The following is a 12,100-nucleotide window of genomic DNA, read 5'->3' on the forward strand; positions in this document are numbered from 1 at the left end:
TGTAAGTGCACCTTTTCCTTTATAAATGGGGTTCCTATCATAACACTAATAAAGCAAACTTTGAAATATCTTTGATTTAATATTAGGATGATGTTTGTTTATTTAATTGTACTTTATGAATAACTACAAAGGTCTTATATTTAATATTTATCCTTAAATAAAAAGAGGCGAAAAGTATATCGTTCGGTCTATGTGATTAAACCAAAATATCTTGCTAACCGCTGTAACTTTATGGCTCTACTTTACAGCGAAGATATTTACAGACCCAAAAAGGTTTTTATTCTACTTAAATCCTCCCAAGAGTGATTGCCCCGAGATAAAATTTCACCTCCTTAAATATTTTAAAATCTTAAACTGACAATGACTATTTCCCAAACGCCTTCAACATTAAAAATTTTTTAAAATCCCCTACTAGAGGCCACTTAATTTAGTCTTTAAGTATTTTTTCTCAACTAAACACAGAATATTTGCAGCTTTATGTTAATACCAGAAAAAGATTTATATCTAAACTTCTTAAGATTTTGTGCAAATGTTAAAAAGAGAAATCTCTACATGTTAAGTGCCTTTACATTTACAATATATTTATCCTATTCAGGTTTGTATTGGCATGTCATTGTATACTATAGCCTTATGTCGACTAAAAGGTCTTGAAGGACAAATTAGTTGTAAGCTGTTGTAAGAGCTAATTAGTGTAAAGAACACTATTTATATCATAAATGGATGTAGAATATACTGGGATATTAAGACAGGAGAATATTTGCAGTCAATTATAGTTGCCTACATTGAAACTAATTTATTGATTAGTTAATTTCTACAGTAGTAGAGAAGGGGACGGGATAAAGGGGGTGGAAGGGGCGAATTAAGCCCGCTATATGTTTCAGTTTATTAGAAATCATGAAAATCTTGTGTAAGATCAAACACGCATACAAACAGATTTTTAAAAAGAGAAATGGCAATCAGAGAAAATTATTTTATTTTTAAAGTAAAGGCGGTGGAACAAAGACAAAGTTTTTCCCTTTAGGTATCATTTAGGTGTTAAAAAAATTATACCAAGAAAAAATTGACAAATAAATGACATGACGAACTAATTTTTCATTTTATTATTGTAGGAAAAACGAGATAATGCAGAAATCAATAAAATGTGAATTTATGATGGGGGCCCTAACTGACCAGGTAAAAATGAAAAAAACAAGGATGACATCATCCATTAAAGCATGCTCTGAAATTGCAGGACAAACGAAAATTAACACTTGTAGAGGGTAAAACTTAATAAGCATAATTTAAATTTTTAAGTCAAAATAAAACTTTGTAACTTTGTATTCCAAAAATTAGATGAAAAGAATAATTATATCACATAAAATAGTTTTGTCAAAAAGTTTTTAAAAACACGCTTTATATGGACGTACGGAAATTCTATTATAGAGTTTCTGCGCTTTTTAAATCTTACCTAACTGATATGACAATTCTAACATGTCTAAATTAACTAAAAGAGCTACCTGTCCCGGTCGGATGGGCCGATCGACTCTAATTATAGAAAAGCTTCGCTTTTAACAAGAACAATTATTCCAATAAAAGTAAAGCTTTATAAATAATTGACATGATTATCAAGATATTATATTTGTACAGTTTTATATTTTTATCTAAAATGCCACATGTAAATCAAAAATCAATCTGTGTCAAAATTGACTTTTTAAAGTGATAAAATTTAGTCAAACCAATAATATAAAAAAGTACTGAAATTATGACATGTAATTCTGTAAAGAACGTGTCCTAACTTTTGTGATTTTTTAAAATTAACTAGTCGGTGTTTTTAGTAAGAAGTAGATGTAAAAAAATTCATAGAATTTAGAAATGCAATCGGTTTTTTGTAGACCTCTTATTTTTTAAGTAATTTAAGTTTTTCAAAAGAAATTAAGTTGGTTTTAAGGTACTAAAACGCAACAAAAAAAAGAAGAAAATTGCCATTATGAACAAAATAGTAAGATCTTTAATTTGACACCTCATTTTTGCAATTCTGTTGAGTAATTATTGAAAAAATCTGTTTTGTTGAAGCCCGGTATCAAAACTTTGAACTTTGGGAGCTCGTCAAGAATGGGTTAAACAAAAATCACAAAAATTAGGACACGTTCTTTGTCAAACTCTTTATATTGCAAACCTGGCGCAGCTAAGTTAAGACGCGTTATTGGACCTATAAGCTTACCGAAAACGGATTCGCTACACGTACCGCCACAGTCGCAAGCTTTGAATATATAGGTATATTATCTATCGACTAAATAAGTTTCTTATATTTGAAAAGCAAACAAAATTTGCTTTATAAAATTATTGGAAATAAGAAAGTGTAAACTATTTTTCTACTCGCCTTCCTTCTTTTTGATAATAAAAAACTTTCTTAAATTCAATATATCTATGGACTGAATTTTATATTTGTCATGGTGAATTTGGCAACCGCGTCCTTAGTCACCATATTCAGAGATTTAAAGAGATAAGACAATGGTCGATAAATTGATGCACATCCATATTGATGATCCATAGAATTTTGTGGATTACAATTACTGGTCAAAACATTTGGACACTTAAATTTATGATGTAACCAATAAATATTTAATAGATGCTCGCAAAGTTGTTTAGCCAGCGAATAGGAAAACATTATTTTAAAACTTTGGTTACTAGGTAATAAACAGACCAATGTCCCCTCCTCCCTCCCTGCACCATACCATTGCAAGAATAGTTATTTCTCGCATCGTATTATAAACGGCTTTCCGCGGATATAGAATGTACAATTATAAGATTAAAACCAGTTTTTTTAGCCCCGAGGTGCCGAAGGCATGGGCTAAAAAACTGGTTTTAATCTTATGATTGTACATTTTTATATTTGTAGAAAGCTGGATATAATACGATGCTAGACATAGTTTTTTCGTATGGATAAGAACCGGTTCCTATCCACCGGATTCGAATCAATACAAGAAAAAAAATACATCTGCCAGTTTACCGTACTCATATGGTGGCTGAAAGCTTAAATTCTTTATTAAGCGGCGGCAAGTTTTATATTTTAGCCGCTAAACCATTTTAAAAATTGGCAGCAGATACCTAATTTACCTGTAAAAAAGGCGGCTGCCAATCCCTGATATATTTCCAGACTATTTGATTACTTTTTATTGGATATTTTAGACACTCTTTTCAACAAAACTTGGCTATGTCAAACATTTAGAAATTGTTTTGAATTTCAGATCATATTAAAGTAGTGTAGCAGCTGTTCATATCTTGTTTTGAAAAACTTTTAAAATAAAATTTTAATTTTTTTCCTCTTAAAAAGAAATGCTGAAATCAAAATTAAGAAAATACCTAGTAAATTGGTATTATAAAATTTTAAATTCCTTCTTTAATGACATATTTGTATTTAATCCTATTATAATTAGTAGCTTCTTCTCTTTTTTTTCTTAATAGTCTTTTTTGTAGTCCTTGTTTTTTATACTCTATAGCCATGAGTAGGAAAAATCCATCACAACGAGATCAAACGTAGATAATGAAATTGTCATGTTTGACGTCATAAAAATGCGTCTAATAAGGAAACCCCTTAAAAAGAGATGGATTTAGACGTATTTATATGACGTCACAAATGGCAATTTCCCTATCTCCAGATCAAACACTAAATATTGTAACTAATTATCGTCGCTTATAAATGTTTTTTTTGCAGGCATCCGTGGATAAACTAATGGCCGCTTTTGATCAACAAGTTTCCTCCAGTTTTGTACAGGTATAGTACACACTGTACAAATATATAATTAGAGGTTTAGCAAATATTTTGTATGTATCACAATGTCATAGGAATTCTGAAGAAAAGTTGTGAAATTGTAAAATATTTTTAATTTTTGTTAAAGGAAAGAATATGTTATTACTTGGATCTTATACAAGATTTTCATGTTCACTAATAAAATAGAACTTGCAGCAGGCTTAAATAACGATACCCTCCTTCAACCCTCTTTACCCCATTCCCCTCCCCTTTTACTGGATGAACGAACTGACCAATTAACGAGTTCCATTTAAGTAAGCTAAATTGACGTTTTTTTTCTGTAATAATATCCAAGTATATTCTACTTTGTCGTAGGAAATAAAAAGACAAGATAAAGGTCGTATAATTAAAGTCATGGTTGCCTGTTATTTATACGCCTTGTATCATTTGTAAGTCTCAGAGATTGTTTTGGTGGTTGGGAAAAATAGTAACTTGCACCGATAAATTGATGAACATCGCCAATAATGATAGACAGAATTACCCCTTCTGTAAATCACAATTAGTGTTTTAAAGGTTTTTGAATTTAACTTAAGGAACAAACCAATCAAAATTCAATAAAAGTCTCCAAAGTTGTTGAGCCAACGAATAAGAAAACATTATCAAAAAAAATTGGGACTAGTGTAATTAACAGTCCAATGTCCATTTTCTATTCAAATTTACCTGCATGAGGGTTAAAATAATTAAGGATTTTTTAGAATTAGAAAATCCTTCAAAGTATTTGTACAAATGAAAGCATTTAGTTCAAATTATAACGGAGAAAAATTTGCATTTTCCTTTCATTTTCCTTATTGTTTCTAACTTTCTTTCTTTGACATGTTTTATGTTATTTTAAATTCTTTTAGATTTTTTGGGGATAGTCCCTTTCGCGACAACGCCTCATAAGGGGCGTTTCGTCGTATTTTCCCTTTAGATTTTCCCCTATTGGACCCTGTTTGGGGCTCTAACTCTGCGTGGCCAATGCCTAACCATGCGGGGCAATCACCTAACCTAACATAACATAACAAATAACCTATCAAAAGATACTGTGAAAATACAGCGAAACCCCCCTTAAGAGGCGTTGTTACGAAAGGGACTATACCTGATTAGTTCATTCTTAAAATTCATTATCGGCAAAACCACTAATCAAAATATAAAAATGTCTTCAAGACGGTTTTCATGAAAGCTTATTGCCCTACATTTTAGGCTACTTATTTCTTAATAGTTTCCCTTACAGATTTTATTTTATTCAAGATAATATTTTTTGGAAAACGTTATTGGATCACATTTGTTTATATATAAAAATATTATTAATCTTTTGTTTATATTTTCGCTTGGTTGAATGTTATATAATCTTGTACTTATCATAGCTTCTCTTTAACTAGTCTATGTTCGTGGATTTTTCTTCTTATTTCTTTCTCGTTCAGTTTTATTTACTAAATCCTTATACTAAAGTAACAGGATGTTTGTTTGTGTGTCTGTGTGTCTGTACCGAAGGATCTCGCTAACCGCTGAACCGATCGGGTTCTCCTTAACAGGGTAAATTCTCATAGGTCCTGGGAAGGTTTATAACTATTTTGGGGGAGGGTACCACCACCAATAAAATCGAAAGAAATTAAATATTCTTGCCGCATAGTGTCGCTAGCGTATGAATGTCTCTACGTAGCATAGTTGCGCTGCGTAGATACATGAATTTAACAGCTGATTGACCATAGACAAATTATTTCTCAAATTAGATATTTAAAATAAAAATAACGTAGCCGCTAGTATGTATATAAATTGCATAATCTATAACTATATAACAGACTACCAGCTACGCCACCTATAGGCCTCTAGGAGCACTTGAGGGTAGGGTAAGGGTGGTCAACCTCTTCCCATTTGCAATTTTAGTTTTAAAAAATAAAAGTAAAGGGAGGGGGTGGCATTTTTTTCCATGGGCGATTTCTTAAAAAAATTCTGGGGATAGAATAGTTATAAACCTTTCCAGGACAATAGACATATAAACACAGACATCCTGTTGCTTTTATAATATAATTACTGTTATTTTTATTACTTGGGTTAGTTAGCTTGTTATTGCCACACTCCTCCTGCAGATACTTGTCCTTGTAAAACTATAAACCATACATGACGAAGGTTAAACTTTCCAAATAAGAGCTTAGCGCTAGTCATGAAACATTATTGATTTTTTTCTCTTACCTACACAGTTCATTTAAAGTAAGTACAGGGTTTTCTTTTTAAGTCACTGGAATTGGATTTAAAGTGTGTTTGTTGATTACTAGCTATAGATTATAGAATATAAAATAGTATCTGAATATCATAAGATGCAATAATAACCCTATCTTTAAGGGGTTAACATAAAAAAAACAAACTATTTTTAAATTATTTTGTTTCAAGCTGAATAAATTTGTCTTTTGCGTGCTATTATGTATGATCATTTGCAGTAAATTAGATTGGTTTTATATTAAATTATGGAATTTATGAAAATAATGTAGTATATTCTAGAAGCATATTTTCTAACAAATTGCTTTAAAAACTCAGTTTGGGCTTTTTTATAGAGCAACAATTGCCATAAAAAAATTAGATTATTTTTTTGCTCACGACACTGTACTTCTAAAAGCTGATAATCTTTATTTATAAATTATAAGATCTCAATTTTTTTAATATTGTACTCTTTGAAAAACAATAATTTGTTCTAGTCATCTGTGACTATGAAGCTAGGTCTCTAGGTTTAAAAATAACAAATATATTGAGACTATTCTTTCTAATATTAAGCATGATATCTTATTTTTCAGTTGGGAAGATGAAAATATATTCTTTCTCTTAACCTATTACTAATTTGTCTATTTCTTTCACATATTAAGGTTTTAGATAATAGATTTATGTTTTTAAAGTGTTCAAAAAGAAATTTTCTTTAATTAACTCATAAATTTAAAAAATTCTCATGTATAACTTTATTTGAATGTGCTTAGACAAAAAAGAGTGTAGTAAACCTATTTCCAGTATGGCATCGAAACTGATTAATATCCGCTGGATTAAAACTGGTTCTCAGCATAATTGATAAATCATATATAGCATCGTATGACATACAATTTTCCATGAATGTTAAAATAAAAATCATGTAATGAATACCAGTTTTTTGGCCGGCCAGAAATTTTCATTTTAATATCCGCAGAAAGCTGTCTATAATACGAGGCAATAAATAACTATATTAAAGGCTATCTTTTTGTTCTTTTAGATTTTAGAAAACTAATCTATTATTGATCCTGTTTTTTTTACACAAAATAATAATCATAAATCTTTTAAGATAGATTAAATATATTTAACCTCCAAGCTGGAAAATGTATAATTGTATAAATTGTGTTATTATATCACCTCGTATTATAGTCAGCTGTCCGCGGATTGTAAAGTAAAAAATAAGTAAATTAATGTCAGTTTTGTTAGCCCCGAGTGGGTGAATGCCCGATGTAACAAAACTGGTATTAACTTTATGTTTCTTTTTATTTTTATATTCGTGAAAATTGTCTCTGAAATTCGATGCTATTCGCGATTTTTCAGTAAGACTAAGAACCGGTTGTAATCCAGCGGATATTAATCGGTTTGGAAGCCATACTGTAAATTGTGTTATTATGTGACCAACAAAGGTTTGATTTATTTGATTATGTTATAATAATAAATCATATAATCAACATCTAGATAGAAAAAAAGACGTCCTATCAAAGCTGACAAAAAAAGTTAGAAATAATTCAATTGCTATTAGCTAAAAAAAACTATAAATAAATATCTATAACCAGACAACTACCTGGATGTTCGTGTTGGGGACCTTTTTCGTCTGCAAGCAGATTACTTTCTACTTTTTTGTAGCGACTAAGCTGAGTAAATATTCCCGACGCAATTGGTTGATTTTCAAAGACCCAATTGAGAGTCGGTACAGGGTTCTCGGGGTGAGGTCATCCAGTTATTTAATCCCTTCCCCTCTAGTGTTTTACTCTGGTTTTAAAAAGACAGAAGTTTGAGACGACAGATACATTAAACACACTACTGAATATTAATATTGATCTAATGGGATAAGACAATAGCTGATAAATTAATGTTTATCCCCAATGATGATACACAAAATTACCCCTTCTGTAGATTACCATGGGTGGTTGGACACTCAACTTAATGAACCAAACAATCAAAATTTAACAAAAGTCCCTAAAGTTGTTAAGCCAATGAAAACGTTACATAAAACTTTGGGTTCTAGTGTAATAAACAGCTTATTGTCCGCTCTATCTCTCTCTCTGATTATAAACATTATATTTGAATTTGATAACAATATTAAAGTTCGCGGTTTAAAATTGACACCCAAGAAATAATTTATAGTAAAAAGAAAAATAAATAAACCAAGAAGAAGTATAATTATACACATATTAATGTGAGAAAAAGTGGAAATTTTTAAAAATCATAAAAAAATTGAAAAGTTAGTTATAAAAATCCTTTTGTCAGTAATAAAAGTTTTAAAAAGGTTAATTGCCATGAGATTGCAGTTATTTATCACCTCGTGGTAATATCCTATTAGAATTTTTTTTCAATTTTGAAAATTTGAGAAATTTTTTTCAGGAGGTATCATGTCATGAAATTTTATACTACAAGAAAAATGCTGTTGGAATTTGGCTAGAGGTAAACTTTTTAGAATTATTGTGAAAGAATTGTTTGATTTAGGTAAACTTTACCCTTTAAGAAAATTACCTTTTTTATCAATTCTTTTACATTTTCTAATTGTCTTACATTATATTTGTACATTTTGTCCTATTATTTTCATTAAACATAATCGGGGATCTAAAGGATAAGACAATGGCTGATAAATTGATGTACATTCCTAATGAATTTACACAAAATTACCCTTGCTGTAGATGACAATTGATGGTTGATGAAATGTTTAACCACTAAACTTTAAGAATCAAAATTCAATAAAAGTCTCCAAAGTTATTAGGTCAACAAATAAGAAAACGTTATTATAAAACTTTGGAAATTTTTGTAATAAACAGCCCACTGTCCCCTCCCTCTCTGGACATAATTGTACAAATAAAACAAAACATGATGGAATTGTCTGATTCAGGTTGAACTTGTACCTGTGAGAAATGAATCCAATATTGTTGTTCTATTCCTCACCACTTATAGAGATATCACCGCGTTTAAGGTAAATATATCAGACGTCCGCTAGTTATTAGGTTCATTAAGTCATAACTAAAGACTGATAATTGAATACCAGGAAATTGCTTTATTGATTATATTCCAGGACCATGAATTTTTCGTAATAAAAAAATTTTATTCCAAAAAAAATCGTCCAATTTTTTTTGTATAAAATCTTCTAAACATTCCCGTCTGAAACAAATTATCTGAATATATGAAAGTATACCTATCAATAAGTATGATTACAAGTCTCTCAGATAGGTTTACCTATCTACAACAAAAGTAAAATATATATTATAATTGATACATTTTACGAGAAGGGGGACAAAGTGTCTCAAAAATCAGCCATTTGACGTCATGCAAATGAGGGATTATCCATCTCTTTTTTAGGGGTTTTCTTTCCCACTTCTCTTCTCATCTCCCTCGTTTTTACGACGTCACATGGCTGATTTTTGAGACACTTTGTCCCCCTTCTGAGACTACCAGTAGAATAAAAACCTAGATTGAATTTGATGCATTTTTAAACAGCAAAATAGGAGTAATAATTATTTTTTTATCTATATTTGTATACTATATAGGCTATGTCGGAAAATGTATTTTTTGAATGACCCTGTAGACTTATTACAAATATATCAGGAACCACTTGCTGAAGCAAATATGTTTGCTGGGCTGTCTAAATTTGCCAAAATAGCTTGGACTCTTACTAGGTAAATATAGTTTGTTATATTTTTTAATTGTTAAAATTCAAATTAATAATTTTAAATTAGAGATAATGGGATAAATATGAAAAAATAAAAAAACGAATTTGGGTCTATTCATAAAGAAATGTATAAGTACAAATGTACAATAGGGTTGGGCCGGATACCTGATACCGGATATCCGGCTGATTTATAATACCGAATATTTGTTATCCGGCTGGATAATTGGCCAACGTTCGATATCCAGCATTAAAAATAAGCCGGATATTTGGTATCCGGACAGATTCTATATCCGGTATCCGGCCGGATATCCGGCCAAACTGGATATATGTCCTAATCCTAATGTATAATGCAGATAACTAAATGGTTCTAGTGGTGGGGACCTTTTTTATCCGCTAGCAAATTGTTTTCTGCTCTTTGTAGCTACTTGGCTGTGTTAATATTTCCGACCCTATTGGCTGATATTCAAAGACCCAATTAAAAGTCTACACAGAGTCCCCACCCCGAGAACTCCTGTCCCCTCTATTATTTTTAATCATTCATATCTATCCCACTATTGCTAATTTTGTTTGAAAAAAAAAAGTTTTAAAAATTGAAAACTTGAAATAAACGGCACCTTTCACCGGGATGTCTGCACTAAAGAAGTAATGATTTCTTTTGCATGAAAATTTGACAGAAAAAACTGAATAAAAAATCAAATATGAAGATAAAAAATATCTAATATCAACTTTTTCTTTAATTATAAAAGTTCAATAATCATGCAATTGGTAAATCATTCTTTTTCTACCTGTAATAAAATATTTTCTGTTTGAAAATGGATTATGGCTTTTTGGTAGCTTTTTTTTGCTTTTAAGTTTTATTGAACAATACTGAAAAGTTTATGAAAATAACATTAGAAAAAAAATAATTTTAAGTTTCTTACTATAACTTAGGAATCATAGATAAGAAATACAATCAAAATAAAAAACATGGCAAGGCTTTCAGGGAAATATGTTTTACCTAAAGAAAAATAAATTTTCTTTAAACTTTTCTCTCAAATAACTTTTTTTCATATTAGTGTAAATTAAAATTTTTATCAACAAAGAAAATGTTATGTTTATTTTTAAACAAATAGAATGAGTTGAAAAGAAAATCATTTTTCTTTGGATAACATTCTTCAATGAAATAATTCTAATAAAAAAAATATATTTGTAGGTATTTACCGCATCGTATTAAAGACAGCTTTCAGCGGATATCAAAATGAAAAGTTATAAGATTAGAACCAGTTTTTTAGTCCTGAATGAGGGGTTACAAAACTGGTTTTAATTTTAAGATTTTATTTTAATATTCTAGGAACATTGTCTTCAAACGATGCTACACATAATTTTTAGTATGGCTGAGAACCGGTTCTTATCTAGCGGATATTAATCGGTTTCTATAATGTTTGTCATTATCCTGGGATCTAGTTGCCCTGTTCTTTCTATATTTACTTTAGCTGTGTCACAGTCATGAAATATTGATTAGGAAACTTTTTATTATTTTACAACAATTTGTCTGATAACTTATTTATGCAATAATTTCAGATTTGCCTTAGTTTTATATTGTTGTCTTACAGCCATTTTCTTTTTTCATGTACAGAAATCCATTATTAGTTGATTTTGAGTGCATTTCTTACATTATTTTTGTATCCAAGAAAATATTTTTTCTCTATTTTCAAGATTTTTGTTATTGTCTTTCTAATAATTGGCTTGTAATTTTTATATTGAGATTTTAAAATGATATTAGAAATGCATTTAAGATTATTTGTCAGTGATTTTAAAACAAACTCTTCATTCACCTATAAATATTGGAATACATAAGTAGCAGAACTTTAAATTTAAATGGATTTAAAAAGTGCAGTTTATTACAATACATTAATTTAAAATGCATAAATTTACTGTAAGGTGTGGATTAGCCAATTTATAACAAATTTTGTGTCTGTTTTTTGTGGGCTTTTAATATGGATAATACGAATAAAGATAAACTGTGAACAGATATCATATTTATAGAGTAGCTTTTTTCCTAAAATGAGACACAGGATGAAGTTTTATTTTGATATCACTGACATAATACATTTTTTTATGAAATTGAACCAACAAAGAATGCTAGCACTTAGCACAACCAAAGCAATTAAAAATTACAGAAAATGTTAGCATTTTTTTACAATATCAAACTAAACCTTTAGGGAAAATAATACACGAAAATTTTTAAAATATTTGAGTTTTTTAAGGTCTTGATTTGTAGAAAATTTTAACACTTTCTGTATTGACAATGAAATCCCAATACCCCTCGTACCATTTAATATATGATGACTTTAATTTTGATCGGATATATTGTAGAAAAATACTCAAATCTAATTATTCTGATAGATTTATAGTATTATTTTCAGTATTCCTACCTGCTGTACAAATTGTTTTGCAAAAATTGCATATAATTGATGCTGCAA

General features: G+C 29.6%; 1 protein-coding gene across 1 annotated transcript in view; it reads left to right on the forward strand.

Moving 5' to 3' along the window:
* Window positions 1-12,100, forward strand: part of LOC145321651 (potassium voltage-gated channel protein eag-like) — a 78,570-nt gene that overhangs the window by 4,960 nt on the left and 61,510 nt on the right. The window contains exons 3-7 of the mRNA XM_080163140.1: window positions 1,110-1,173; window positions 3,695-3,754; window positions 8,366-8,425; window positions 8,865-8,945; window positions 9,575-9,645. Coding sequence (XP_080019266.1) covers window positions 1,110-1,173; window positions 3,695-3,754; window positions 8,366-8,425; window positions 8,865-8,945; window positions 9,575-9,645 — 336 coding nt within the window. The remainder of the gene's footprint in view (window positions 1-1,109; window positions 1,174-3,694; window positions 3,755-8,365; window positions 8,426-8,864; window positions 8,946-9,574; window positions 9,646-12,100) is intronic.

The sequence above is a fragment of the Acartia tonsa genome, chromosome 6, assembly GCF_053477335.1.
Source record: "Acartia tonsa isolate MP-2025a chromosome 6, ASM5347733v1, whole genome shotgun sequence".
NCBI lineage: Eukaryota > Metazoa > Arthropoda > Copepoda > Calanoida > Acartiidae > Acartia > Acartia tonsa.